Source organism: Drosophila obscura, unplaced genomic scaffold (assembly GCF_018151105.1).
Source record: "Drosophila obscura isolate BZ-5 IFL unplaced genomic scaffold, ASM1815110v1 contig_200, whole genome shotgun sequence".
Lineage (NCBI taxonomy): Eukaryota > Metazoa > Arthropoda > Insecta > Diptera > Drosophilidae > Drosophila > Drosophila obscura.
Window position 1 is genome coordinate 3,328,722 of NW_024542791.1, and position 25,805 is coordinate 3,354,526.

General features: G+C 41.4%; 2 protein-coding genes across 10 annotated transcripts in view; both read right to left on the reverse strand.

Moving 5' to 3' along the window:
* Window positions 1-3,393: 3,393 nt before the first annotated feature.
* The window catches only part of LOC111076366 (calcium/calmodulin-dependent 3',5'-cyclic nucleotide phosphodiesterase 1), a 95,050-nt gene continuing 72,638 nt past the window's right edge, over window positions 3,394-25,805 (reverse strand). For 2 of the 9 annotated variants that reach the window (XM_022370151.2, XM_022370116.2), the window contains exons 3-9: window positions 23,677-24,250; window positions 23,490-23,603; window positions 22,932-22,994; window positions 20,380-21,030; window positions 5,866-6,115; window positions 4,449-5,544; window positions 3,394-3,770 (exon numbers count right to left, since the gene is read on the reverse strand). In XM_022370151.2, coding sequence (XP_022225843.2) covers window positions 3,604-3,770; window positions 4,449-5,544; window positions 5,866-6,115; window positions 20,380-21,030; window positions 22,932-22,994; window positions 23,490-23,603; window positions 23,677-24,250 — 2,915 coding nt within the window. In that variant the 3' untranslated portion in view covers window positions 3,394-3,603. Of the gene's footprint in view, window positions 3,771-3,919; window positions 4,211-4,448; window positions 5,545-5,865; window positions 6,116-20,379; window positions 21,031-22,931; window positions 22,995-23,489; window positions 23,604-23,676; window positions 24,251-25,805 lie in introns of those variants that run through there. The other 7 variants (XM_022370188.2, XM_022370179.2, XM_022370127.2 and 4 more) reach the window with 6 other exon arrangements.
* Window positions 17,905-19,709, reverse strand: LOC111076429 (polycomb protein esc). The gene is made up of 4 exons (XM_022370233.2): window positions 19,487-19,709; window positions 19,271-19,404; window positions 19,022-19,193; window positions 17,905-18,956 (listed from the first exon to the last, which is right to left on the reverse strand). Exons 1-4 carry the CDS (start codon window positions 19,541-19,543, stop codon window positions 18,045-18,047), a joined length of 1,275 nt encoding a protein of 424 aa, XP_022225925.1. The 5' UTR covers window positions 19,544-19,709; the 3' UTR covers window positions 17,905-18,044.

Here is a 25,805-nt window from a genome sequence, read left to right on the forward strand (position 1 = left end):
TATCGATAGTATCGATGTTTTGCTGCTATCCGCTACTATCGACGGTCTTGCGACAGTCATGATAGTATCGAGCTACAGTTGTTGCTCTTTTGATATGTTTGGATTGGCTGCTCTAAAATACGAAGACAAATTTGTAAGCAAATCGACAGGTGGCATCTAATTTGTACAACGGACAAGTTCCTAAATGGTTTCAATGGTTTTTTAATGGTTTTTTGAGCCCGATACTATTACGATAGTATCGATTGTTTTTCAAAGAAAACATCAATTCGGTGTATTACCACCTATCGATATATTGATTATCGAAATGACGGCAAATCGCGGGAAATTCAAAATCTTTGTCACTAAAGGCAGTAATGACTTCAGATCCGGATTAAATAGCAGAACTGGTTCATATATCCTTGATATCGTAGGCTTCTCTAAATATATAGCTCTACTGTCTGCACTTGATGATGACCATATTTCTAGCAAAAATTAAATTCCGTTTTTCTACCGATATTATTTTGGAAATTATATTGAAATAAACTTCAATTAGTTTGATTAGGTTTAATAAGAATTTTTATTAGTATATTAAAAGTCATATGGTGTTATTATAATTTACTTGAAAGTATTTCGTAATAAGCATACATCTCAGCCATATTCAATTTATCTCAAAATGGGTTACCAGGCCCACAATAACATACATACATTTGAATATATGCATTATTAAATGTTTGAGTTAAACATAGTAGGAAAATTAAAAAGATTTCATTAGTAGGCTTTTCTTCTGGTTTAATCTTTTTTTGATTTTTGTTTGTTTGTTGTTGCGAAAACTTTGAAAGTACACATTAGTTAGCTTATAAATGAAAAAGATGAAACAAAGTTATTTACAGTATATATGTATAGTAGCATTATGTGGGCTGAAACTGTAGGATAGGACAGCATAGGATGGGACTGGGACTACGTTCTTGTGGTTCTTTGCTTTGATTTTAGTTACTGTGCTTGGCTAAATATTCTAAATCAAATATTGCATCCTGTGCCACATTTTTATTTACACAAAATATTATTCTTGTTAGTGTTACACATTGTCTATCAGGCAAGCTCCGGTTTTCACTTTCGCCAAAAACATTCCGATTTACGTTTGAAAAGCGAAATAGGTTTGGTGCTCCCGTTTTCGCAAAACGGAAACATTTTCCTTGCCGAAACTAAAAGCGGCTTTTTATACAACAAAACAAATCTGAATGACTTATTGATGCATTACCGGAGCAATTCAGCTTGTGCCTCTTTAAGAAATAATGGTTTTTCTCAACCCAATCTCCGAACTGGCTCTAAAATAATTGGTCACGCATAACAGATGTTTTTCGTGGGAGCAGTACTAATTGTGCTCCCAACAGGACACAAATTTGCGAAAACCGGAGCACACACAAACGAAAAGTAAGCGTTTTGGTTAAAAACCGGTTGCCTGCCTGTGTATTGTATTTATTTTATATATCATATTTAAATGTAATGATTGCTTTCAACTTATATAGTTTTTATATATGTATGTATGTATGCTTGTATGTAAGTATGTTATATTCTTGCACCAGCTAAAGGATAGATGGCTAGGATTTTCATTTGTCAGAAAAGTGTTTTGCATTGGCTGGAATTACATACCACTAAGCTACATTTTGCTAATAACATCGAATCATAAATCTCATATCTCATATATGTATGTACTGTATGTATATCTCCACATATGTATGTATGTATGTTTGAATAGTTTGTTAAACATTTTGTATCTGTAGTTTGTTTCAACATTGAGATTAATAACAACATTTGTTCGCTTGAATTTTTGCACAACATATTTTCCTCTACGACTAAAGTTCTAATTTATATACGAATTTTATTTGTACAGTTTTATGAGAGAGTTTCTATATATATATATATATATGTATGTATATATATGCGTATCGCTTTGAGCGTTCAAGTTTGATATACAATTATATTTACTATATTTAGTTGTTATATATATGTATATATATATTTATATGTAATAGATATTACTTGTTTTAATGGTTTTAGGAGTAGATTATTTTGCTGTGTGTGTGTATTGTATTGTGTTGTGTTTTGTTGTTGTGTTGTGGCTACCAGTAGACAACATGGCATGCACCTCCACATCCTCCTATGTATGGGCCTGCCACGTCTGTTCGTACATTTATTGACTACCTTAATAAAGCTATGATCCCAATTTCAGCTGATAATTTGGTACCTTACTGCTAAGCACATTTACCACTGCTCTTTGACACTAGCACTGCCCCGGTTTCGCTTCACGGTTTTTTCTGTCTTCTCAATTTTCGAACCCCATTTCTGCTGCCTCCTTTTGGTTGTAAAGAACAGTGGTAAATCTTAAAAGAATGGTCCCGCTATCAGACATTTTGAAAAACGTTTGAAAACATTTCAAGTTGGTTAAAGAAAAGAAAAACCCAAACGAAAGTAAATCAAATTCTGTTTTGCGATTTAAATCCTTCTCACCGTCTCGCACACGTCTTCTCTCTCACTCCCTCGTATCTCTGTCTATCTCTCCCTCGCTCTTGTATAAAAATAAATATGCTTTTTGTTTTGTAGAAATCGTGACTATTATATACTTAATCATATATGTATGTATATATAGTAGTAATATATTCTTTCGTATAGGTAGCTATGTGCATTTGTAGAGTGGAAAATGGTTAGAAATCCTTTTTGCTTTGGAGTAAAGTCTGTTAGTGGTTTAAGGGTAGAGTATATACAAAGTCGTATAGCTAGCTACTCAGGTATTTTGTCGGTTAGTTTTTGTTGTTGTTGTTAAGGTTAGGTTAAGGTACTTAAGATCTAAACAGCGCTCGTTCCCATCGAGAAAACAACACTTCAAATTGAGCAACTTCCAATGCTTCGTAAATGCAAAGAGACACCAAAACAAAACAAAAGAGAGAAACGCAATGAAATAACAAAAAATAAATCCATGGTAATGGTTACAAAAATAAATGTACTTTAATAAGAACCAAATATATTCATACATCGAAACTTATAGAAATCATATCAAATAAATTCCACATGTCACTAAACAAAACTAATGCAAATACAGGTTGTATTAGGAGTGTGTCCTATAACTCAAATCGTCTAACTATAAATGCTCAAAACGAATCAACAAATTTCGAATTTCCCCCTTCCATCAAATTTCACTTGAAATTTAACCTTCTATATACATTCTACTCGAATTGGAACATTTTATTCGTATTATATAATGCTTTGTGCCTGTCCTTAATAATTTCTTAATTCTTGCAACAACAAATTCTATATACTATACGTTTAATATTTAAGTAAGTATTTATCTTGTTTGGGTCCTAAACACGTAAATGATGCAAGTCTAAATTCTAACCAACATTCACATAGAGAGGCGCATCTGAAGCGTTTTTTGTTTTGTTTTGTTTTGTATTAATCATATTTTCTAAGTTGCTTCTAAGCGTATTTAACATTTTACCATTTTATTTTGTTCTTTTGGAATTGTGGTTTTGTTTTTTTCTTTCTTTTCTGTTGTGTGCTTGCTAATTTTTATTTTTTTTTGTTGTATTTATTTATTTATTTTTCTTATGTGCTATGTGTGTGTGGCGCTTAGGTGTCTGCAGCACCATCTGCCGCTGTCGCCGCCGTCTCTGCCACCGCCTCTGTTGCTGTTTCCTCGCCGCCAGCTTCCGTTTCCGCTGCAGGCTTGTCCCCATCTTCCGCGGCATTTGCAGCGGCTTCCTCTGCAGCGGTGGCTAAAGCACGACTCTCGGCATCTGCAGAAAAAGCATAAATCGTTAATCGTGTGATTTCTTTAATATATTTGTATGTATGTATATGTATGTATGCTGAAGGGGCTATACTTAAACAATATAGAATTTGTTTGGGCATTTTTTTTGGCCATTTATTTAAATATCTATTTGGGTATTTTATTTAAATATTTATTTTTCAAGGTTAATTTAATTTTTTGGCGACAGCTAAATTTCTAATTGAGCTTCTTTTTACGTCCAAAAATTATTTCCATGATGCATTTCTGCTTATTTTTCTTTCCCCTCTTCTGTTGTTTTTTTTTCCTTGAATTTTTTCATTTGCTGCTTTCACATATTTTGCCTTGTTTTGTGGACAGTTTTAAATGAGATTTTCGTTTTGGCTTGGGGCTGTTTCTGGATGCCAAACTAGACTTGATGGCCGCTCTTTTGGCGCCGATCCAAGAGCTCTGCGTAAGAAGGTTTTAGCATTAATAACAAATGGCTGGCCGAGATCAAAGCGAAGGCCATTCAAACTCAATTAACGCAGCCTAATACGAGTACGAGTACGACTATGACTACAGAACACAGACTACAGAAAGTGGTAGGGTAGGTATAGGGCCAATGCGGGGGGGCGACCAGGCAGCCAATTAATATGATAATTAATAAAGCATTAGGCTGAAGCAGGGACAGGGTACTGGGACTCACCTTTGATGGCCTGCTCCTTCCAGATCTTTTTGTTTTCGGCGAGACATAGAAGCCAGGGCTTGGGTATTACAAACTTGGAAACAGTGCCGCCGGTCAGGCTCTTACGTGCCATGGGCGGGGCACTGCAATCGGAGGACTTCTCATCGTTGCGACGGTCGGAGGGCCGGGAGCCCAGCAGGCTGGGCTCTTGCTCCAGCAAAGGTAATGGCTTCGTCTTGAGAACGGGCGCAATCGGCGCCAGTATATACTCGAGCATATCGGACATGACGCCCATGCTGGGCTCCACAATAAAGTCAATGAAACAGATTTGCGACTCGGCGACGAGCGTATTGTTGCGATCGCAGAGCGGACTGAAGGGCAGACCGAGCTCCTTCTCGAGATCACCCTGGCGAAAGAATTCCTCCAGCAGCAGCATTGTCCAGCGCTGATGGACGCCCCACTGTTTGGCCGGGTGGGAGATATCACAGCAGTGCAGCACCAGGGACAGCACCTTCGACTTGTCAATGGTCGCCTCCTGCAGCGTCAGCAGATTGCGCATTGTCTTCATCTGCTGGAAGTGATTGGTCATGTCGGTGCCCAGCACCATATCAATCACCAAGGTGCGCATCTCGCGATACTCCTCGCGCGACAAATGCGACAAAATGTTGTACTCGTCCTCCCGCAACAGCCGGAAGCTGGCGCTCACATGATGATTCTCCAGCACCGCTCGGTCATTGTACATCAGCGCCGTCTCCGAGCCGGACATCACGTGAAAGTTGTTGGTGGTGCCCGTGTGCTCGTAGTCGTGCAGCAGGGCGGCCAGCAGCGAGGCGAATATCTCCAGATCCGTCAGCCAGTTCATCAGGCCCGTGTTGCACAGACAATAGTGGATCGTCTGCATCACATCCACGGCGTGCAAATTGTTGTGATAGGGATTGCGGTAGCGGCAGTAGCCCTCCTCCACGCGATGCAGAAAGGCCTCCAGCACACCGGGCGCTATCTTAAATTTGTGTATCACTCCGTAGCGATTCAACAGGTCGTAGGCCACATATTTGACAACCTGGCCGCTGGCCGCCTCCGTCAGCGCAAATACATCGAATGTCCAGTCGTCTAGGTTCTGTTGGCAACGCCAATAAAATACAATTAAATATTTTAATATATATATTCAGAGTAATAGAGAACGGAAGGTATATACATATGGTCATATGCATATATGGTCGATATTATTTTCCAAATTTATTGAGATTTAACTAATTTAAATCATTAAAACATAATTTAATTTATTTTGTTGTGAAAAATAAGCAAAAATTCACTTTTCAGAGGCTCTCTTTGAGGCCACTTATGTTTATAGAATAATTAAGCTTAAGAAATATCTCTTGTTGTCTCGTTGCACTTATTGTTTAGAAATCTCCGCCATTATAATAAAAGCCCAACTCACCTTAAGCAGCTTGACCACATCGGGCGGAAATTGCATCAGTGCCGAGCTGGATACGCGTCTATAAATGCGGTCCACAAATATGCCAGCCCGTATGGCATGGGCCACCGAACGGAACTTGGGCTTCTCGTCGCTCTTGCGGCGGCTGGTGGCCATCTGGCGCGTAAATGTGGAGGCCAACCACTCGCGTACCTCCGGTGGCACTGCATCCGGTTGCACCTCCGATAGTTCATCATCCTCGTCGGCCAGGCGCCTGCAGGTAGTTGGGGGGATTCATTAGGTTAGGGGGCGGGGAATGGGAAGAGAAAACAATCTATTAGTTTGGCTGCATTAAACAGATGCTTTCGCTAGATTAATTGTTAAACGAAATTACCAGAAACAATATCCAAGAAATGTACAAAAAATAAAACAAAAGAATTTCTATTGAATTTCTTTCATTAATTAAAAATACTTTAAAGCTAAGTTTTCAATATAATAAATTAAACATTAAAATAAATTTAATTTAAAGTACATTTTTTGTTGTGTGGTTTAAAAATTGGTACGGAAGAAAGGAAAAGTTATTTGTTTTATTTTTATTTTGGGGGTAGAAGAGAATTTTAGTGTGCGCAAAATAAAGTTTGTTTTTTGGGGTTAAAGAAATAGTTTTAGATACAGTTACACATACTAAAGTTAGTTAACAGCTAAACAAGTTAGTTGGGGTGGAGAGGTGGGGGAAAGTGGTAGGCGGATTGTGGTACAGTAAAACTTGCTACTTAGCAAAAAGCAGACAAAAGCAGGCAGAGTGTAGCGGTGGGTTTTTATGGGCATGGTGACTTGTAGGATTTTCTTAATTGCATGCCATGGCAAGTACACTATTCTGCATACGTATGGGTGCAAACATCTACGACACGTGAACAGCAACAACATTGAGAACAAAACGTGCCAGGAGACGACGACGACGGCGACGGCGATGACTGACTTCTACTTGCAAAGTCGTCAACTTTATTCTGTGAATTTTCCATGCCCAAGCCATCCTAATTGGCATTGGCAACAGTCCCTCATACAAGTATACATACAACCCCCCGCCCATACGCATAGTGAAATCCCTTCACTAATTGGTCCATTAGGTGCAGTGTCCTTCTGGTACCCCAATCAATGCATTTCTATGGCAACGCCGTGAGCAGATTTGTATTCCCACTCCCTCTTAAGTTTCAGACTCGTGTACACATATTTTTTTCTTTCTTTTTAAGTATTACATTATACCCTGGAAAAGAGCGTGGGGATGTTAGGGGATTTATGTGTATATTTTTATATAAATATAATTCCATTTGCAGAAAAATGAGTGCCTGTGCAAGGGTAAATCTTTTAGTGCCACTAATTGGCATTGTACGGAATTACAGGTATTCTGGAAAATAAGTTATGACATGTCACTTTGTTGCTAGATTGTCTATCAGACATTAGCAGTTATGGCGTACCGGCTATAATATAATATCTACAGTTAAAGTATCTCTCTCAAGTTACCATTTCCCTGAACCCATTCATTGCCCATAAGTATTACATCCTAACATAACTTACAGCTTAACTTTTGTAGCGTTTTCTAGGTTCTAATACTCGTGGTAATATGCATAAAATTTTAAGTAACGAATCACTGTAACCCATTCCAGGGCATTCTCTAGTCCAGAACTCACTCGCTCCCAGCCATTTCCATTGAATTTGCCTGCGTAGTAGATACGAGCATGATTCTTGGAAAAACATCTTTCTCTCTTCCATTACATGTTATTTTTTATCCGCGTATCCACAGAGCTGTAAAGCACTTAAGCGCTCTATAGAAACTGAAAAACAGGGCCAAGTAGTGGCAGTGCGAGTATGGCAGTGAGGGGGTAGCGTCGACGGACGGTCTGAAGCGCTTTTGACTTGAGTAAATTAGCGAAAAATTCAATTATGGCTAATTAGATAAAACTTTAGCGTTCTGGCAGGATCTAGGGCCACTAAGAGTATTGTTTCAGCTAAAAGCTTGTTTGATTTTGGCAGGATTACGCATTGACACGAGATTATATGAGTACTAGCACTGCCGCAGCGATTAATTTGGTGTTGAACCACAAAGGCACATCAAGTGGTTTGAAGTGTAGCCATCGCAGCCAATATTGTGGCTTTTTAGAGGTCTAATAATTATATGGCTTCTTCGTTTACCATTTTAATGTTTTAATTAAATACATTTGCAATATTTTGGTGGGATTCTTTTGGTTTTTTTCTGGTACTCCAAAGATTATATTGCAACGAATTCAGGGAGTATTCTGTTACAGGAATTGTGGCGAACATAACGTATGCTGCCTTTTAAGTTCGTAGCCTTGGAAATTTAAAGTATGTCCAGGTCAAAATTTCCAATTCAATTAAAAAGTTTGTCATTTCTTTTGGCGAAATCATGCTTAGAACTTTTTCTTCTACGGTCGGGGCAAAATGGAATTAGTAAAAGAATATTTTCGTGTCATAATTTTCTACGATTTCTTCGATCAACTTAGTTCAACTTTAGGCTATGAAGCACCATTTATTGCCACTACGATAATTTGGCAAAACGAATTCAGTAGTGTACGTCTGTCGCTGCAGAACAAGTCCCGTGAGGGTCATCCCAAACTGTTGTTGTACCAGAAAAAATGAATGCTCTGAGGAAATTTAAATTGAAATATCTCCATATGACATACCATGAGATAGAGGCATTTTTGGACATCAGTGGGGCTAAGATAATTTAATATGGCATAAACCGTTGGCAGTCAAACAAAATTTTCCTCGTGCATATACCATAACTCGACATTCGCTTTAAAAAAAGCTCGTTCTGAGTGCCGAAAAAACTGCGAAAATAGATTAAAAACTCTTCCAAATGGGGTTTCAGCTTCCCTCAGAATATTTTTATGAGCAATAAAAACATTTTCAATGTTCTTTGGTTGGTCCATCACTATTCAGCTACGGATTTAAAAGTCAGTCCTCGTATTTCAACTAAAAAATATTTTTTTTTATTTTTTTGGCACTTTCCTTTTGCACTTCCTAAACCAATAACTTCCTTGAACCATTAACCCTATCTGGCAGCCATTTTCCACACACAACACATCATTCTTGCATAACACCAACACAATTTTTCAAGTGAATTTATTTGTGTGCATTTCCTGCCAAAGGGCCAGGACTTTCGTCGTTGGTTGAATATTTCACAGCGTTAGAGTTTTTTTTGCTTTGTTCTACTCTACACGAGACCGTTGATTAATTGTTTTGGATTTACGGTATTTTGTATTGTAGAATTAAATTGTATTTAATACGTGTACCATTCATTTAGCATGGCATGCTCCGCTTCAGAGACAGACAACATAATGGGAAAGTTCTTTGTATGCTTTTTGATTTATTCTTAAATTTTTGATTTTTGATTTTAGAATTTAGCTGGATCGAACCTTTTCTTCTTATCCTGCGTCTCCTGGGCACGATACTGAATTATGAACTGTATCAGCTCGACGGTGATGACGCTTTGTCGGCTACTCTCACGCCGCAGACGACTCATGGCGCGCACGGCAACGACGACCGCGATGGTAATGACGGTTTGCCACCTGCTGAGACGCGTCTTTGATGGCTCGTCGCAGTCCCTTTCGATATCTGCCACAGATATAGCAACAACAACAAAACACCGTTACAACACCGCTGCTGGCCGCCCCTTTCACTGCCCCCGGCCTCAACATGGAATCCAACGGAAATTGACTTTGTGGCAATGTCGTGCCCGGTTGATTAATATTAACATTTTTCACTTGAAATTAATACATCACTCGAGCCACTTGGCTGGGTGTCGGATCCACCCACACACACCTTCTGCCACCTCCCGGTAATTAGCTGGCAAAATGCGCTTTTAATGATGAGACAACAGTCAAATATTTGTGCAGCACTTTTCTCAGCCGAAAAATTTGTGTTCCGTTTTTTTTCTTTATTCTTTTCCCGCGCGGTGGTTCGTCGCACGACGTTTTGTTTTTTTGGTGTACTTGGCCCGTTGCGAGTTAAATTTAAACTGAATTGCTCGTAGCGCCAGTAAATGGTTAGCAAAAATGGTTTTGCCAGAAGAAGCCACATTTCAGCTCCTCCATTTGCGTGCCCAGAGTCTCCCCGGAGAGAGTTCTTCCCCCCATGCCCAGCCCACACACAGCTCTCGATTGCGTGTACATGGCCGGGCGCACGCCAACTGCAAAACCAAAAAAAAAAAAATGAAACAACAGAATGGAAAACTTGGGGGTAAAACTGTGCTAGGTGCCCATATCAATTATGTCAGCACTAAGACATCGCCGAGTCATGCCAAGCCCACAGAACTATTATGTACCAAAAGAGCCAACACTGGGAGACAAATTTAGAGCCTGGGAGCTTTTGCCAGTTGGGGCCGGCAACATACCGATATGCAATTTTAGGAGGTTTGATGCAACGGCTGCAGCTTGGCCAAATATATTTTTATTTTTATAAAAGACGCCTGATTAAATTACCTATATAAATTGTCAAGTGCCGCCCGTATATGTTATCGCCACACCTGCGCATGTACCTGTGCGGGCTACGTGCGTGTCGTGTGCCTATATACCGTGCCGCCCTACTTTTCTGCGCTGCTTGTTATTTCCGTAAACGTATCCCTCCTATCGCTCCAGAATTATACACCTAAGCCGGTAATCATCCCGCGTCTCAATCGCAACAACAAAACTTCATACGATTTGGCAGCCATTTAGCAAAACAACAGTAAAAGCTTTTCATCAACCTTTATGCTGACCCTCTAAACCCATGTACCACCTGGAATTGTGCAACCGTGCACTCAGCCCGACTAGCGACAACAACTGTTTGTTACAGTACCCTGCTGGTCCGCTTGGTCGTGAATTGCATTTAACGCCAGGCCGAAGTGATACACAATTTTAACTGTCAGTTGGGTCATAACACAAAGTAATTTGACGCCAACGCCTTGATCCAGCAAAGCTGCGCGCCTTAGGCCACCCCACCCACTACGCCACAACATGTATGGCCCCCCCCTTGTTCGCCGCCTATTACTCCCCTATGTGCGCTGTCTATGTATAGTCGGCATGCCAACACTACGGGAAATCGCCCCCGCCCCCTGCCGGTTGTCCCCCGTCCGGTATCCCTAGAGTCCCGTTCGCTTTGTGTTCTGATCTGTTGGACTCTTTATTTGGACTTTAACCACGGCAACGGTCCGGCTCGCGAATTCTGATCAAAAACCCTACGACGTCTGTTTAAATGTCCACTTTCTCTACCGTACACCCACACACCAATGGTTAAGTCGTTTTTTCGACCGCTCACTAACACAAACAATGTTTTGTTCTCACTGTTTTAGTTATCTGGGCCTGGGCCCATAACCTGTTTCAGTTATTTATTGAGTAGGATAATAATGTGTACAGAAAAATGTATGGAGATAAATTAAATATAAAATCGGTTTGGTTTGTTGTATAAAAAGAATTCGAGTTTTTTGCTTAGTGTAATTAGACATTTCCCACAAGAAAATTGGCTTGCGCTTGCTGATCTCTAAAAGGCATTCGTGTACGGAAATTGTCTTTCCGTGAGATATTTCCCTCACGGTGGGAAGCTTGCAATGTTCTTCAGAAGATACCTTCCTAATAGTTCGATAAGATGCGTAAAAATTGTAAAAAATTATTTTAAAACATGCTATGGAGCAATGTAATCTTTACTATATTTTAAAAACAAAGTTTCAACGGATTTCTACATTAACTAAAAATTTTAATCAAACATTCGGCAATTTCGTTTTCATTTTATTATAAGAAACCTTTATAATTCTCTTTTAAACAAGCTGCAGAATATTTTCTGGCAGTGTATTCCCAAGCTGGAGCCCCGCCCACTTACATACAAAGACAGCCATACAGCCATATAGAACATATACATACATATACATATATATTTTTACCATTTCCCACAAAGCAATTACACAAAATGCTAAAAGGCATCACCAGCAATACCATAAGAATAAAAAAAAGAGGCAAATAAAGAAGAGGAACCAGCACAGCACAGCACAGCAGAGCACAAACTGTAATAATACAAAGAACAGTGAACAGGGAACAGGGAATTGCTGAAGCCTGATAAACACGAGAACGTCACGAATTTGGCTAAGAACGGAGCTGGGCTCGTAAGCCGCAGACGACTTCCTTTCTGAGGCCTTGGCGGTTTGCCTTTTGTTTAATGACTTTGCATGCTCCCCTGCCAATGCCCCTTACCCACACAACTTTGCCGCTAGATCTTAAGCAAGGGTTTAAGGTGGCTATCATAAAACTAAAGCCAACAGAAAATTCCAGACCAATGGAAACCATTCCTTATTTTCTTCAACAATTGCATTTCACTTGAGCTCTTGTTTTTCTTCTGTTTCTGTTTCATTTTCATTTATATCATTTTCTGCTCTCTTTTTTTAGTTATTTTTCTTCCTCTTTTATTTCATTCTCATTTGTTTTCTCCTTTATTTTCTTTGCATTCAATTTTCATTTCATTTCTTCGCTGGCGGAGCGAGCGTGCAGCGTGTTGCGTGTTGTGGCGTTTGTTAAATAAATTGCATCAGTTATTGGCACATTTGCATGATTTTCCTATACGAATTCCATGAAGTTTTCCACTCATTTAACCCACGATATGCAGTCGGATATCACGCGAACTCTAATCTTGACAAAAAAGTGTTTAAAAAGGGATGCAACAGGTTGCAGCTTAAGGGCAGCGCTTTGTAAATTTTTAAATTAGAAATTGATGTTGAAATATTGGACACAAAAGTGGAATTGCTTTTCTTAATATAGATTTATATTTATTGCAGCAGCGAAGGGCGAACCTTCAAGCCTGAGGTTCTGAGGGAAAGGTTCTTAAAGAAAAAATTCATTTCGTTGATAAGACATTTTCCCTAGCCATATAAATGTGTAATAACTATTTAGCGCGTATCTGAGTTAATAGATTTCCGCCCTCTCGTACTTCATTTATCAAAGATTTACTGTGCGAAACATTTATCAGCGTTCTTAAAAATTTATAGAAATAATTTCAAGTTTTCTTAAACCCTAAACTTTCATCTCGCAATTTTAATGACACATGGTTTTTCCTTGATCTTTTTGTGGGTGTTGTGGCTGATTTTAAGGGTCATTTAATGGCCAGAAGTCAAAAATGATCCCCACTATCGCCCACCTATAAAAAAGGGGCCAATGATAATGCGTTGTACAGGACTCGACTCCCCTTGGTCTGTTCATTTCCTCTCCTTGGAAGCATGCCACTTAATAGTTATGCCTGCAATTTCCTGTGCTTGTGCCCCAAAGCGTTTTTGTCGTCGTTGTTCAATTTTTACCCCCCCACCGCCACCCTGTCGGCTGCCATTGTCACCGACACACACACACGGGAAATTGCTGGCAAATTGACAGCTTTGTTTTGTGCCAATGATTTTGTGTGTTGTCGGCGGCGGCTTTTTCAAAAACTCACACACAAAATCGGCTCAAATGTCCCATTAGCTACCGCTCCCGTTCCGGTTCCCATGTTCAAAGCTATGGGATCGTTGGCAGGGTAGGACTGTGACTGTGGCACAAGGACACAGACGTGTAATATAACACAAAAGCCAAGAGAAAAGCGAGAATGTTGGGAATGCTGTGCTGTGGGAATGCCACTTCTGCGAGGGCTGCCGGAGGTAATTGCGGCTAATGAAAAGTAAATGGAATTTCCACATAGCAAAGCGAATGCCACATAATCCCAGCATGAAAATAGAAGTTATGTTTAGTTAATCTGTATGCTTGAACAACAGCCAAGCCGGGTAGTGTGGAGTTTTTCAGCATAGGGGGAAAGGAAGAAAGGAAAGAGTTTTCTTAACCACAAAGCTTGAAGGTAGAGGCATGCTATGGGTTACACAAAAATCAGAGAACTAAGCACAGAGAACATGTATCTAAAATCGGAAATAAAGATAAAACTTTACTAACTAATTTTGCATGTAAAATTCTGAATTTCCTTGCTTTAAAAATCTCTAAAAATTCACCCAAGGACCTGAAGCAACCCTCGCCCATGTTCGCCCACGGCTTTGTGCGATTAAAGTGCGTATTCTCTTTTTGTATACGCAGAGCAAAGACCTAATAGTAGCAGAACAACAGCCAGCCCGAAGGTCCTTTCATTTGATGCGCCTATTTTGGATACATTTACCCAAGTGTCACCCCTGCTCGCACGGACCCAGTTGCCCGTTGCCTATGTGGCAAAAATTGGCAGTTAACATCATTTGTTATTGATTTTCGCATTGGGTAATATCAGCTGCTGTACGTCGTCGATATTGGGGGTCATTCCGTACAGCGGAGTGGCCTGGCCCTTGGCTGGGGCTATTTACTTTCAGTTGCTTTTTGGGTCACTCCCATTGTGCTGCTTGGCGAAAGATGATTGATGAGTGGCCACTGTTAACTCTATATAATAACCTTCAACTTGTCGCCCAGAGTGTGGGACATTCGGGTAGAATTTTGTACTGTTGACCTACATAATTTCTGTAGAGTCAGAGAGACAGTCAGTCGATGGGGGGTTTTATGTCTGACTCATTTGAATATAGTTGGCAGCTTTAATTGGTTTTCGGTTTGCAGGTTCATCTGCAGGTAGGCATCCTGCACGTTTAACCATTAATTATAATGCACATACATCACTTAATGAGAACTGACACAATCCACACAGTTTGTTCAATCAGCGTTAATTACTATTAATGATACAGCTCCCCCACGCTCCCCGCCAATTACTTGTCTGTCACTCGGCCTAGCCCTGGCACGGGTTTGCCTCGCGTCTGCCGTTGCCGCTGCATCATAATTGCAGAATTTCCCTTTTTTAATACGAGTAATTGTGATTTATTGAATAATTTGTCGTATTTTGTTTTAGATTTTTTTTTTTTTGCACTTTTCACATATTTTCTTGTGGCCCGGCCCGATCATTAGCGCGGAGTGTGTGATGGGTTTGAAAACCGAAACACATTAAATTTATTTCAACCTTATCGGCATGAATGAAGCCGCAAATGGCATTTAATTTGTGAAATTTTCAACTAAAGATATCTGGGCTCATGATTACGACGACGACACTCACACCTCCTCATATCATATATATGTACATATATGCCTTATGGATAGATATGCAGGTGGAATACGTATATCTAACTGAAATTTTACAGAAAATGTGAAACGTTTCTTTCGTTTTGTTTTTTTTTTAAGTTTTATTATTATTTGTTTTTTTATCATAATTAAACAAAGCCAAAAATTGCGTCAGCGATGGGTCCTATGATAAGAAAGCTTTGCGTATTGGCAGACAGATTTTTATGGGACGAGTGTGTATGACGTGCGATATGTAAATTGGAATATATACATATATGTAGATATGTACATATTTTAATACTTAAAAGAGATCACTTCAAAGTATTATGTGAATTATATTATATTAATAAATGAATAAAACCTTAAATTATTTCTGCATTTTTCTTGTGAATTAAATGAAATAGATTATCCACAATTTAATGATACAATTTACTGCTCAAAGAATTAATATAATCAAGTTTTAGTCAAGCTAAAGCTTGAGATTATTTAGCTACAAATACTCCCACAAAAAAGAAGCACATAATTACATGAAATTCTTTAATAAAAATTCTTCTATTTATATTAAAAATTGTTTGCTACTTCTAGTACGTAGCATTATCATATTTATTTCTTTAAGTAAAATACAATTTAAATGTAATCTGCCTCCGACTATTACCGAAGTCATTGTCGTTTTACGCCCACGCATTATTTCCAGACCGCCATTGTACGAGTAAAAAGTGTCTCTGGGATCAAAAGTCATTTGCTGGAAAGCCCCAAGACTTTCATTTGGTAAAAATCTTAGCAGGCACAGGGCCTGCTTTGACTTCATTTGTCTTCATAAATCGAAGGTGGGCGTATGCCATACGCCCACCAACCTTTTAAGAGCTTAAAGTCGAAGTCGAAGGATTTTCGCAGCCCCGATTAGGTGGCTTTTAGTCAGCGCCACGCGACCCATTCGACTGACTCTAACTTGACTTGTGAGCTGCCTTTGCCAACAAATGACAAGCCAAACTAATTTCGGTGTCAGCGGCACATGTAAAACCGAATTACAGTGACATCCAGAAGGAGGAGACTTTCCCGTTTTGCCCGCAGCATTTTGGTTTGATTAATTTTTAGAACAGAACCGACAAGTGGAAGACGCAAATCATCATCAGCTACCCCACCGTGTGTGGGGTGGTGAGGTTTTTGTGTGGTGCCTGGGTGCGGTGCGGGTAATTGCGTATTTTGACAGTGAAACATCAAGAGCATGAACCAGCTACAACAATGCTTAAAGCTACACAAAACACAAAACCAGTGCAAAATGGCATAGACGATATTCCCACTAGAGGACTACCCGGTACTGGGAATTTTATCTGAATAATTGAGTAAATTATCGAAAGTATCCTATGAAAAATATTGGAAAATTTTGGCATTTAAAGCATAGTTAATTTTAGTAGTTATAGCCACCATAGCCATTATAGCCAATAAATAGACTCACGGCACATCTACACAGAAATAATATACCCCTTGATACATATCTCTCCCAGAAGTACCAGGTATAATAGAGCAGCAACACAAGCAATCACAATCCCACAGACGACACCGTGCGAGACAAACATGAAACGTGAAACATGACAACTAGGATGCTAGGATGCTTAGGTGGTAGTTTGGTAAGGAAGGGACAAACCGCAAGCGAATGATTCGTCGTTTATTGCAGTCGCTGTAGTCATTCTCATGGATGTGACTGTGGCGACGAGCATAGCTGAGGACATGCGTGGAGCTGGGACAGACCGTGGAGGAGGACGATGCGGTGGTATTGGTGGTGTTGTTGGTATTGTTGGTACTGGCGGAGTTGCATCTGTTATACGCGTACATGCAAGCAAAACAAACAAATTGACAAACAAGTTGCAGCAGCAGACAATACTTATACGGGATGGGCATGTACTTCTTCAGACAGCTTCAATTTCAAGCCAGCAATTTATGGCCAAGGACAAGCATTGAGACATGGCAACCGAAAAACTTAAAAGGAAAACATTCGTCCAAGTAGTAAGAACGGCTTTCGGATTGGCCTGGAGCCCGGTGCTCGGTGACAGTCGTTCGACTTTGCGTGTCAACCCCCACACAGCCATCCATCCAAGACGGCTGTTGCCTGCAGTTCTCGGAATCTTCTATTGACAACTTAATGCCCCTGGCAAGCCCCAAGCCAACTTTAGCTAATTACTCATAGCACAGGCAAATGGAGTGGAACAGAACGGAGTTGTCAGCAAGAGAGCGCGGCGGTGCGGTGCGGTGCGGTCAACGAACGTCGAACAAAGAAGATGCACAACCCAATCAGCCAGGCACATTGGTTACGAATAGTGGAAAATATTTCACTAAACGAAGCGTCGTATACCCTTGCAAAAAAATGCCCCTCATTTGGAATGGATATTTGTGTGAGATTTTGGTATTATTAGAAATTATTACAGCAGGCAGCTCTGCAGGAGAAGAGAAAACTGATATTTAGGCGAGAATTTTCTCACTTTTCTCTTGGGCACTATATATATAAACATTTATATTAAGTTGGAGCTACCAGAGCTCTTATACAAGTATTATTATCCATCTGCTTCGTACTACACTCCAATCCAAAGTCAAAGTATCCTTTTTGCAAGTGTATACAAAATCGTGGGGGGACTTTGTTCGCTTAATCAGTCTGCTGGGAGCTGTTATGGCTGCTGGGATTGCTGGCTCATGTTGGGATGCTGGGATACGTTGCCCTGCACACTCACTCCCGTTGGCAGTTTCAATTTCGTCGCATTTATTTCAACCATGGCATGGCATGGCAAGGCATGGCCAGGCGCTCCTCCTGCTGCAGCAATGCATATAAATGACGTAGAAATTGAAAGCGATTTGTTTTGCGGAGGAGCTTTGCTTTGCTTTGCTTTGCAGCCACAATTAGAAATGGCCAACTGGGGACTCATCACTTGAACGGCGGGTTGTACTTAAAGATGCTTGAATATTCAGGGAAAATGCAAGAGAGGCGGCCTTTACATACGATTTGATTTAATTGTAACAATCTAGGAACTAGACAAGAGGAAATGTTGTAAGTGAGTTTTGGCCACGTGAGATTTGGTTGTTGTGGTTGTTGTTTTTTTTTTTTTTTGTTGGTTGTTGGTTTAATTTTAATCAAATGGCAGCAGCCTGAGGTCGATTCCAGCGCCACACAGTGGCATCATCGCACACATAGACCAGGATGCTGGCGTCTCTGGAGAAGGCTATCTGCCGCACCGTGGACACGCTTCGCTGATTGTGCAGCGTCGTCATGTGTGCGCCTTCCGGATCGCTGGGATCCAGTTCCCAGACATAAACCTTTCCATGCTGATTGCCCAGGGCGATGACTTTGTGCCAGGGATTGAAGCCGAAGCGCACAAACCAAATCTCACACTCGTCATAGCTGAACGTGGCGATGAGGGTGCACGATGAATCGTTGGGCTTGACCTGCTCAAACGATTGATGCAGCTGTCCTGGCTTCCAGCAGATGATGGCATTCTCGCAGGACTTGGACAGCACAAAGTTGCCGAACCACTGGACACAGTCCACGTAGTTTCGATGGATGTCGCGCGTGGAAAAGTCGGGGAAATGCCTGGTCACTGTCGGAAACGGCACCGTTGACTTCTCCTGGCTGAATGTGTTCGATAGTTCGACTTTGTGCTGAAAGTCCTTGCTGTCGAGGCACCACAGCTTCAGGGAGTGATCCATGCCACTGGAAACGATGCGATCGCCTTTCATATTGAAGTCTATGGAGAGCACTTCATCGCGATGCGCCTCGACGCCACCGAAGATGGCAATGCAGACGTGCGTTTGTATGTTCCACAGCCGTATGGCATGATCCTTGCTGCCCGAGAGCAACAGTTGCAGCTTATGCGGATGGAACTTCAGCTCATTGATGGCCTGGCCGTGGCCAACGTAGTTGCCCACAGCCTCGTTCTGCTCAATGTCTATGACGCGTACGACGCCCCGATAGCCGGCAGCAGCCAGCAGTGGAGCGGAGCTCTTTAGATCGTAGGACCAGGCGCATGTGTAGAATACTTCATCGGGCTGCAGAATCAATAATCAGTAAGTGGTATACAAATGCATCCATCTGCTGTCTGCCCAAAACTCACATCTGGATCCGCATAGCAGTGCAGCAGCTGCAGTCCGCCCTTTCTGGGGCACTCGTACACTGTGCACCGATTGCTGCCCGCTGTGGCAAACACCTGGGGCTCGTCTTTGCCCAGCAGCGTGTTGAATGCCACGCCGAAAATGCTGGCTCCATGGTTCTCCTTTGCGTGTGTGCTTGAAGTAGACAAGTAGACTGGAATGGTTTTGAAACGATTCCTGCTTTGGCGTGTGCTCCCCCCCACTTAACTTACTCGTATTTGTAGGCGGCTACGGTTTTTGGCTTTGATTTGGTGGAGCGTCGCCCCCGGCGTTTGCTCCTCGTGCTCGACGTTGGCGATTTGCTGTGCGATGTGGTGCTATTTGTGGTAAAACTGGCCGACTCATCCTGCCAGCCACAAACTATTAATTCTCATTTTCACTTTTGCAAGATCCATTAATCTTTTATGTGTGTTTTTTTTCGTACTTACGCCACACGAGTCTTCGGAGTCATGCTCGTTGCCGTTTTTCACTTTATCACTGCTCATTTTCGTATACACGACACGTACGCACAGTTGTCGGTTGTGCGGGCAAGCCGGCAAATTCAGCTTAACAATTGATTTTAGTTTAAATGTTGTTTTTTTTTAAACAAATGCAAAAAAAGATCTGCACGGGCACTTTTGGCGGCAACAATGTGACCGCAGCTGGTGATCGCGAAAATAACTACGAATAATACGAGGTATCGATAGACCATGCCTTAATCGATAGGCGCGACTGGCGGGCAGATTTGAAAATTTAAACGCTTACATGACATAACACATGCGCAAGCAATTGTAAGAAGTAAACAAACATGACGGACAATAACATGCCATGAATTCATGTGTGGAATAAAAAAACATTTACATTTATGTACATAGAATAATTTATCTATAGCCTTTTACTTTTGTAGAAAAGTCACGGCGGGAATGGGGAATACATATACAATTACGTAGAGAGTTCAGGGTTTTTGGATTTTGGGGTTTAAAAATATAAACATATTTACAGAGTAGAAGCGAGCAAAAGATTTTGGGGAGGGGACAGAGGCTGGACAGAGGCTAGACAGAAGATTACAGCATTTATTTATAGTTTTTGTTTTATAGTAGAAAGACGCGACAAAGGTCAGTAGACAGAAAAAGAGATAGAGACAGAGTAGAGAGAGAGATAGAGAGAGAGAGAGAGAGGATAAGTTCATTTTGGAGCAGTGTTGGTTAACGCAAGTCAAATCATATAACAAAATTGACAACGAAACGCATAACGGTTAAACGGAAAAAGCATAAAAAATTGTAACGGTAAGAGGCTAATTTTTGTTGTTAGATTAGGTAGAAAGAAACCATTGTTCAAGTACGTTTTATTCGTCGACATAGATCTCGCCCAGACCGGTGTACGCAGGCGTCTTTGTCGGTGCACGGTCGCTTTATTACTGCAACTGCTACTGCTGGAAACACTTTCAGCCGCAACCGCCTCTCCAGTGGAGCTGCTGCCACTGGTTGTCGTTGCCGTCGCCGTCGCGCTGCTGGTGGGTACAGCCGGAGGAGCAGGTATAGCAGCACTTGTATCTGTCGCTGCAGGCTTTGTCATCGTTTCCATGGAGTGGTGCTCTTCCAGAGCTGATTCTGTCACGGTTTCGAGTGCTGGCACTGTTTTTGTCACCTCTTCGGCGCCGCTGCCAGGCGCTGTCGGTGGCGGACCCGTTGGCCCGCTGTGCGTTTGTGGTGCCATAGAGACGCCTTTGGTGCGACTCTCTATGCTCGCCTGATTGTCAGTTGTTGTTCCAGCCGGCTGTGCCTCCTGCTCTTGCTCCTCCTCCACTGACCTCTTCTGCAGGCAGCAGCTGCTGTTGGAATTGTTGTTATCCTGCTGCTGCTGCTGCTGCTGCAGCTCTCCGCCGCCGGTTACTGTCGTGTGCGTCTGGTCGCGGCTGTGGCTGTGGCTGTGTTGGCTGCAGTTGAGATTCTTGCAGTTACCGTTGCAACGCTGCCGGGCGGCCGACTCGCTGCTGGTTCAGCGAGTGGGTGACAGCGAGTCAAGTGCGGGGCGGTCGAGTGTTTTTCGCACAGCAGTTGGCAGTGAGTAAATAGCGAATTGGTACAGGCGACAATAATGTTAGAAACGAGAGACACGTTGTCGTTGTTGTTGCATTGGCATAGAAATTTTTGTTTTGTTTTGTTTTGTTTTCAGATATGTGTGGGTATGTGTTTAGTTTTCATGATCATATATATTTTTTTTTATATGTTTGGCAATAGAAAGAAAAAATATAAATAGTACATCAGTTGAGAGTTTTTGGTAAAGATTTTAGTTTTGTTTTGTTTTGTTTTTCTTTTTTGGATTATTTGGATTAATGCCCATTCCCCCAAAAACAGAAGCTGTAGAAGAAGCCACAGGTCGAACTATATAACTATATAACAAAATATAAAGCTAATCAGACTTTTCAACTCGTCGAAACTTTGTCTCTCGTTACTCCTACTAGAGATGTGCGTGGGGCGGGTGTGCTGGGCAGCAGAAGAATCCCGTCAAGTAGCGTGAATTTTGAAAAGTTTCGAATGTTTTACATATTCAAAGTTAAAGAATTTATACAGACTAAATTTGTTTGTTCATTCTCTAGCAGTGTTTTTCGGTATGCATGCCCTGGGCCCATGTCCATCTCTAGTAGTTGCCGAAAAACAATATAAAAAAAACTTAAAAAGGGGGCAACAATTGAAGGGAGGTTGAAGGGCGGAGCACAACTTTCCTCCCAGGCGAACACACACATAGCTCACTTGGCTATGTAAATCAAAGAATCGTGTAATGTGGCAGGGGTAGGGAGTTCGGGGTGAAAAAAATGTAAATAATTCATGTAGAACATCAACCGGATACAATGGATACCCTCGCGTATTCCATACATATGCAGATGACATTTTGGGGTCTGTAGAGGTTCGGGGGATTTAATTGAATGTGTGGTAAATAATAAAAATGCACTTATTGTATATGCTTGGTACAGGGAATGTGTTGCGGTTTTGGGCTAGACTTTGGAATGGGTAAAGCTATTGGGAAACTTTGCCAAATCCCTTCCTTCAAAAATCAAAAAACATCCTTCAAAAATATCCAACAACACCCAGCAGATGAAGCTTTTGAGAGGCGAAGTTAGAGCAGAAATAGAAGAAGACGATCCAAAAAACACACACACAGAGTTCCATCTGGTGAACGAACCAACGAACGAACGAACGAACCGAGTAAATAAATGTAAGATACACCGACACTGAAAAGGCGAGCACAATAAAAAGGACATCGAGAGAGAGAGAGAGAGAATATTCAGAGAGCAGACAGTAGGATGTGAGGCTATAGACAGTAGTTCTTCAATAATACGGTGCTGCGTTTCATTAGGGGATATGTGTGATCGGGAATATCCTCATACCAGATAAATACAGACAGAGTTTTAACGTTACGTAAGGCTAGAAGGCTAGGCTAAGGATTCTCTCCGTAAAACGTATGTGAATGAGAGTGGAATGACAATTAGACAGAATATCGATATAGAATAAAGAATGATGGATGATAATGGGGCTAGACTTTTGTTTTTGATTACTGGCAGAGGCAAGGCATCTCGAGACACATGAACAGAAGAGAGCACTACAAAGTATGAGCATAGAAATAGAGTTAATAGAGTTTGGAAAAAGTAATGAAGAAAGTTATGTGAGTAGTAGTAGTAGTAGTAGTAGTAGTAGTAGTAGAGATATTGTGAATTCTGGTTGATTCTCGTTGGTTGATGTTTAATGTGTGGCACGCGATTTGGGTATTTTTCTTTTTTTTTTTATTATTTATTACGAGTTTGTAGAAGAGAGATGTTAGAGTTAAAAATCAACAAAGTTAACGACAAAAAAAAAACCAAAGCGACAAGATTGTGTCTTGTGTGGGGAAACTTACTCTTCGCTCTCAACGGATGAAGACGCAATCTGCCCCAATTTTGTTTTACCTGTTGTGGGGCTTCTGCTCAATAAAGTATATGACATACACACACACATATGTATATAGATCGAACAGTTATCGAAACGGAAACGGATATAAAAAGAAAAAGTATTCAGATATATGTATGCATATAGAAACAAATTAACTCTTAGTATTTAAATTTAAATTTAAATTAATCATAATTTGGGAAACTTTATTTGAGTTAGAAATGAATATATGATAGATGGATGGGATGCTTATTTGGCAGGTGGATGGAGGGGAGGGGAGGGGAGGGCTAGAGGTAAGCTTGCCTTGAGTGCAATTCCGTTAATTTTGAAACTAGAACCTAATCAAAGTACAGTACAAAGCCTAAACCAATTTGTTGAGCCCCGTAGGAAGCCGTTGTTGGAAGCTGAAGCAAAAAGTTCCGGTTGTTCAGTGAATCAATTATCCTGATGACAAAATGCCCGCCAAGAAATTTGTTTAGGGTATTTATGGGATGTGCATGGTGTGGGTGCATGGGTGGATTTTACCTACCTTGATTCGTCTATGAAGACAGCTTCGAGTACACGAGCCGCATAATGCAGATTGCGCTGCATGTCCTCATAGGCGACGGTCTCGTGATCCATGCGGCGGAGAAGACTACGTATTCTGTTTTCGGGGAACGAGAACACAACGAATTAGAATTGATAAAAATAAACTTTAAATATCGTCTTAAACTTACCTCCCAGCCGCTTTGTTAAGGGCATCTGGCGTATCGACTGGCGGAAGGCTTTCGGTTTCCCATTGTATCGCACCGAACGATAAATTCGAAGTGGTCTCGAACGAATGATGCGACTGCGGATTGTCATTTTCCCGTGACATCGAGGGATGGGCGGTGGGATTAAGCGATTGATTAGTGAAATATTCCAAGGAATCGCGACCCACATTTATATCGGTTGTTGACGGATTAGCCGACGAGATCTGCGTATTCTCGGGCAAATAGTTTGACGCGTTCGGCGACGAGGGCTGCATTTTGCTGTGGGCTGCGGCGACTGAATGCAATTGACTGCTGCTGCTGTTGCTGTTGCTGTTGCTGCTGCTGCTGCCCTGCTGCTCAATGGCGGTGCGGGCTGATCCGTTGGCACCGGACAGGTGCCTGGAGGTGCTCAGACGCTCGGCAAGTGGTTCACTGAGCGGTGCCTGGGCGAAGCTGACGCTGCCGGAGGCTGTTGTCGAGGGCGAGGTGAGCTGTGCAGCGTCAATCTGTGTGAAATTTCGGCTATTCGTGCGTCGAATAATGGTCAATGAGCCGTGTCCTGCAAAAAAAACGAAAGAAAAAGTTGTTACTGACGTTAGTTGCCTGCCGTTTACTTTAGTTATATATTTTTTTGTTCTCCCTATAGACACATTGATTAAGGCACAGGCTGCTACGTTGATCTAACGAAGCATACAGCAGACTCAAGCAAAGAAAGGCACAGGAGGCATAGGCACAGTGGTTAAAAGAATATTTTATAGTGGAAATATACTAGGGTTGGTTCTGATTTCCCACTGTGCCCATGCACAGACCTCAATCCTTTTTGCTTTTGGGCTCGGAAAATCATTGGCATGCAATCGACAAGAAATCAATAATTTATTTCCATCATTTAAGGGGCATTGTAGCATTCAGTTGCTTATTTATTTGGAAGTCCCAAGTGAGAGGAAAAATGCTTAACGAGCAGCGAACAAAAACCCCTAACAGAAGTTTCTTCTGCCCATTCCTCTACTTCCCTATGTGCCTTCAGAGTGGCATCATCTTCTACTTTTCCCTTAACTTTAGGGGCCTGCACCCAGGAGTGTGTCGAAAAATTGCAAAGGATTTATCGCTGGATGTGTGTCTCCCTCCCTTTCTCTCTGTCTCTCTCTTTGTGTGTGTGTGTTTGTCAAGTGTTGAGGAGCACACACAAAGCTCGAGTGATTCGCCAGCTTCTCTGGCAATCTATCTGTGTGTGGCGGTCCCTAGTCTCCTGCAATCCAGCAATTCTTTACCCTACACGAGAGACGGCAGCGAGTGTCTTGGCTTTGGGGGTACGTTAACTGCATTCCATTTATTTTGACAGTGCAGGTCGCTTGCTCGACTCCTCGAGTTGAAGGGGCACGGCCATAAAATTCGCTTTATGCTGCACTTAAATTTATGTTACACCCGAGATTCCTTTTCCTTAACTGCTAGATACCGCTGGCTCTTTATCGACTCAAGTTTTGGGATGAAATGTTTTATGTGCTGCTTTTACTGGCTACTCTTCGCGGCTTTAATGGCGTTTCAACGCTCCACTTTACCGCACAATGTTGAGGCAAAATAACTGGGGCGGCTGCACCTTACACGCAGGCCAAAGGAAAACACACACCAGACACACGCCAGGTGGCTTAAGTTTAATCCATGTGAACGGCGTAATGGAAACTGTCGGCCATTAAAATGTGGTTTTGTTTTCATTTAAAGAGTGCTCTTTGTTTTTATCTTTAAGTTAAAGTGCTGCGAATTTAGATGCTCTATGTTTGCTTATCTTTTGGAAATTGTTCGTTCACTTTAGTCGACTGTCGGGGTACACTCTTGTACGTTTGGCATTCGAATATCGATTGATCTCAATTGGAGAATCAAATCATTTATTGCATTACGTCAACTATCAATTGAGGCTTAAGTATTATCTCAAAGTTTAGTAATTTATCAAGTCATAGTTTAGATATGATAGATATGTTTCCGTATCTGAATTGAGCTATCAAACAAAACGATTATGTCTATTGTCAGTTGATCTGCTGTCTATTTATGCGTCATCGACTCAACATCATTTATCTACTTATCAGTCTACACAAGCTGCATGAATTTCTCAGCTTTTTATC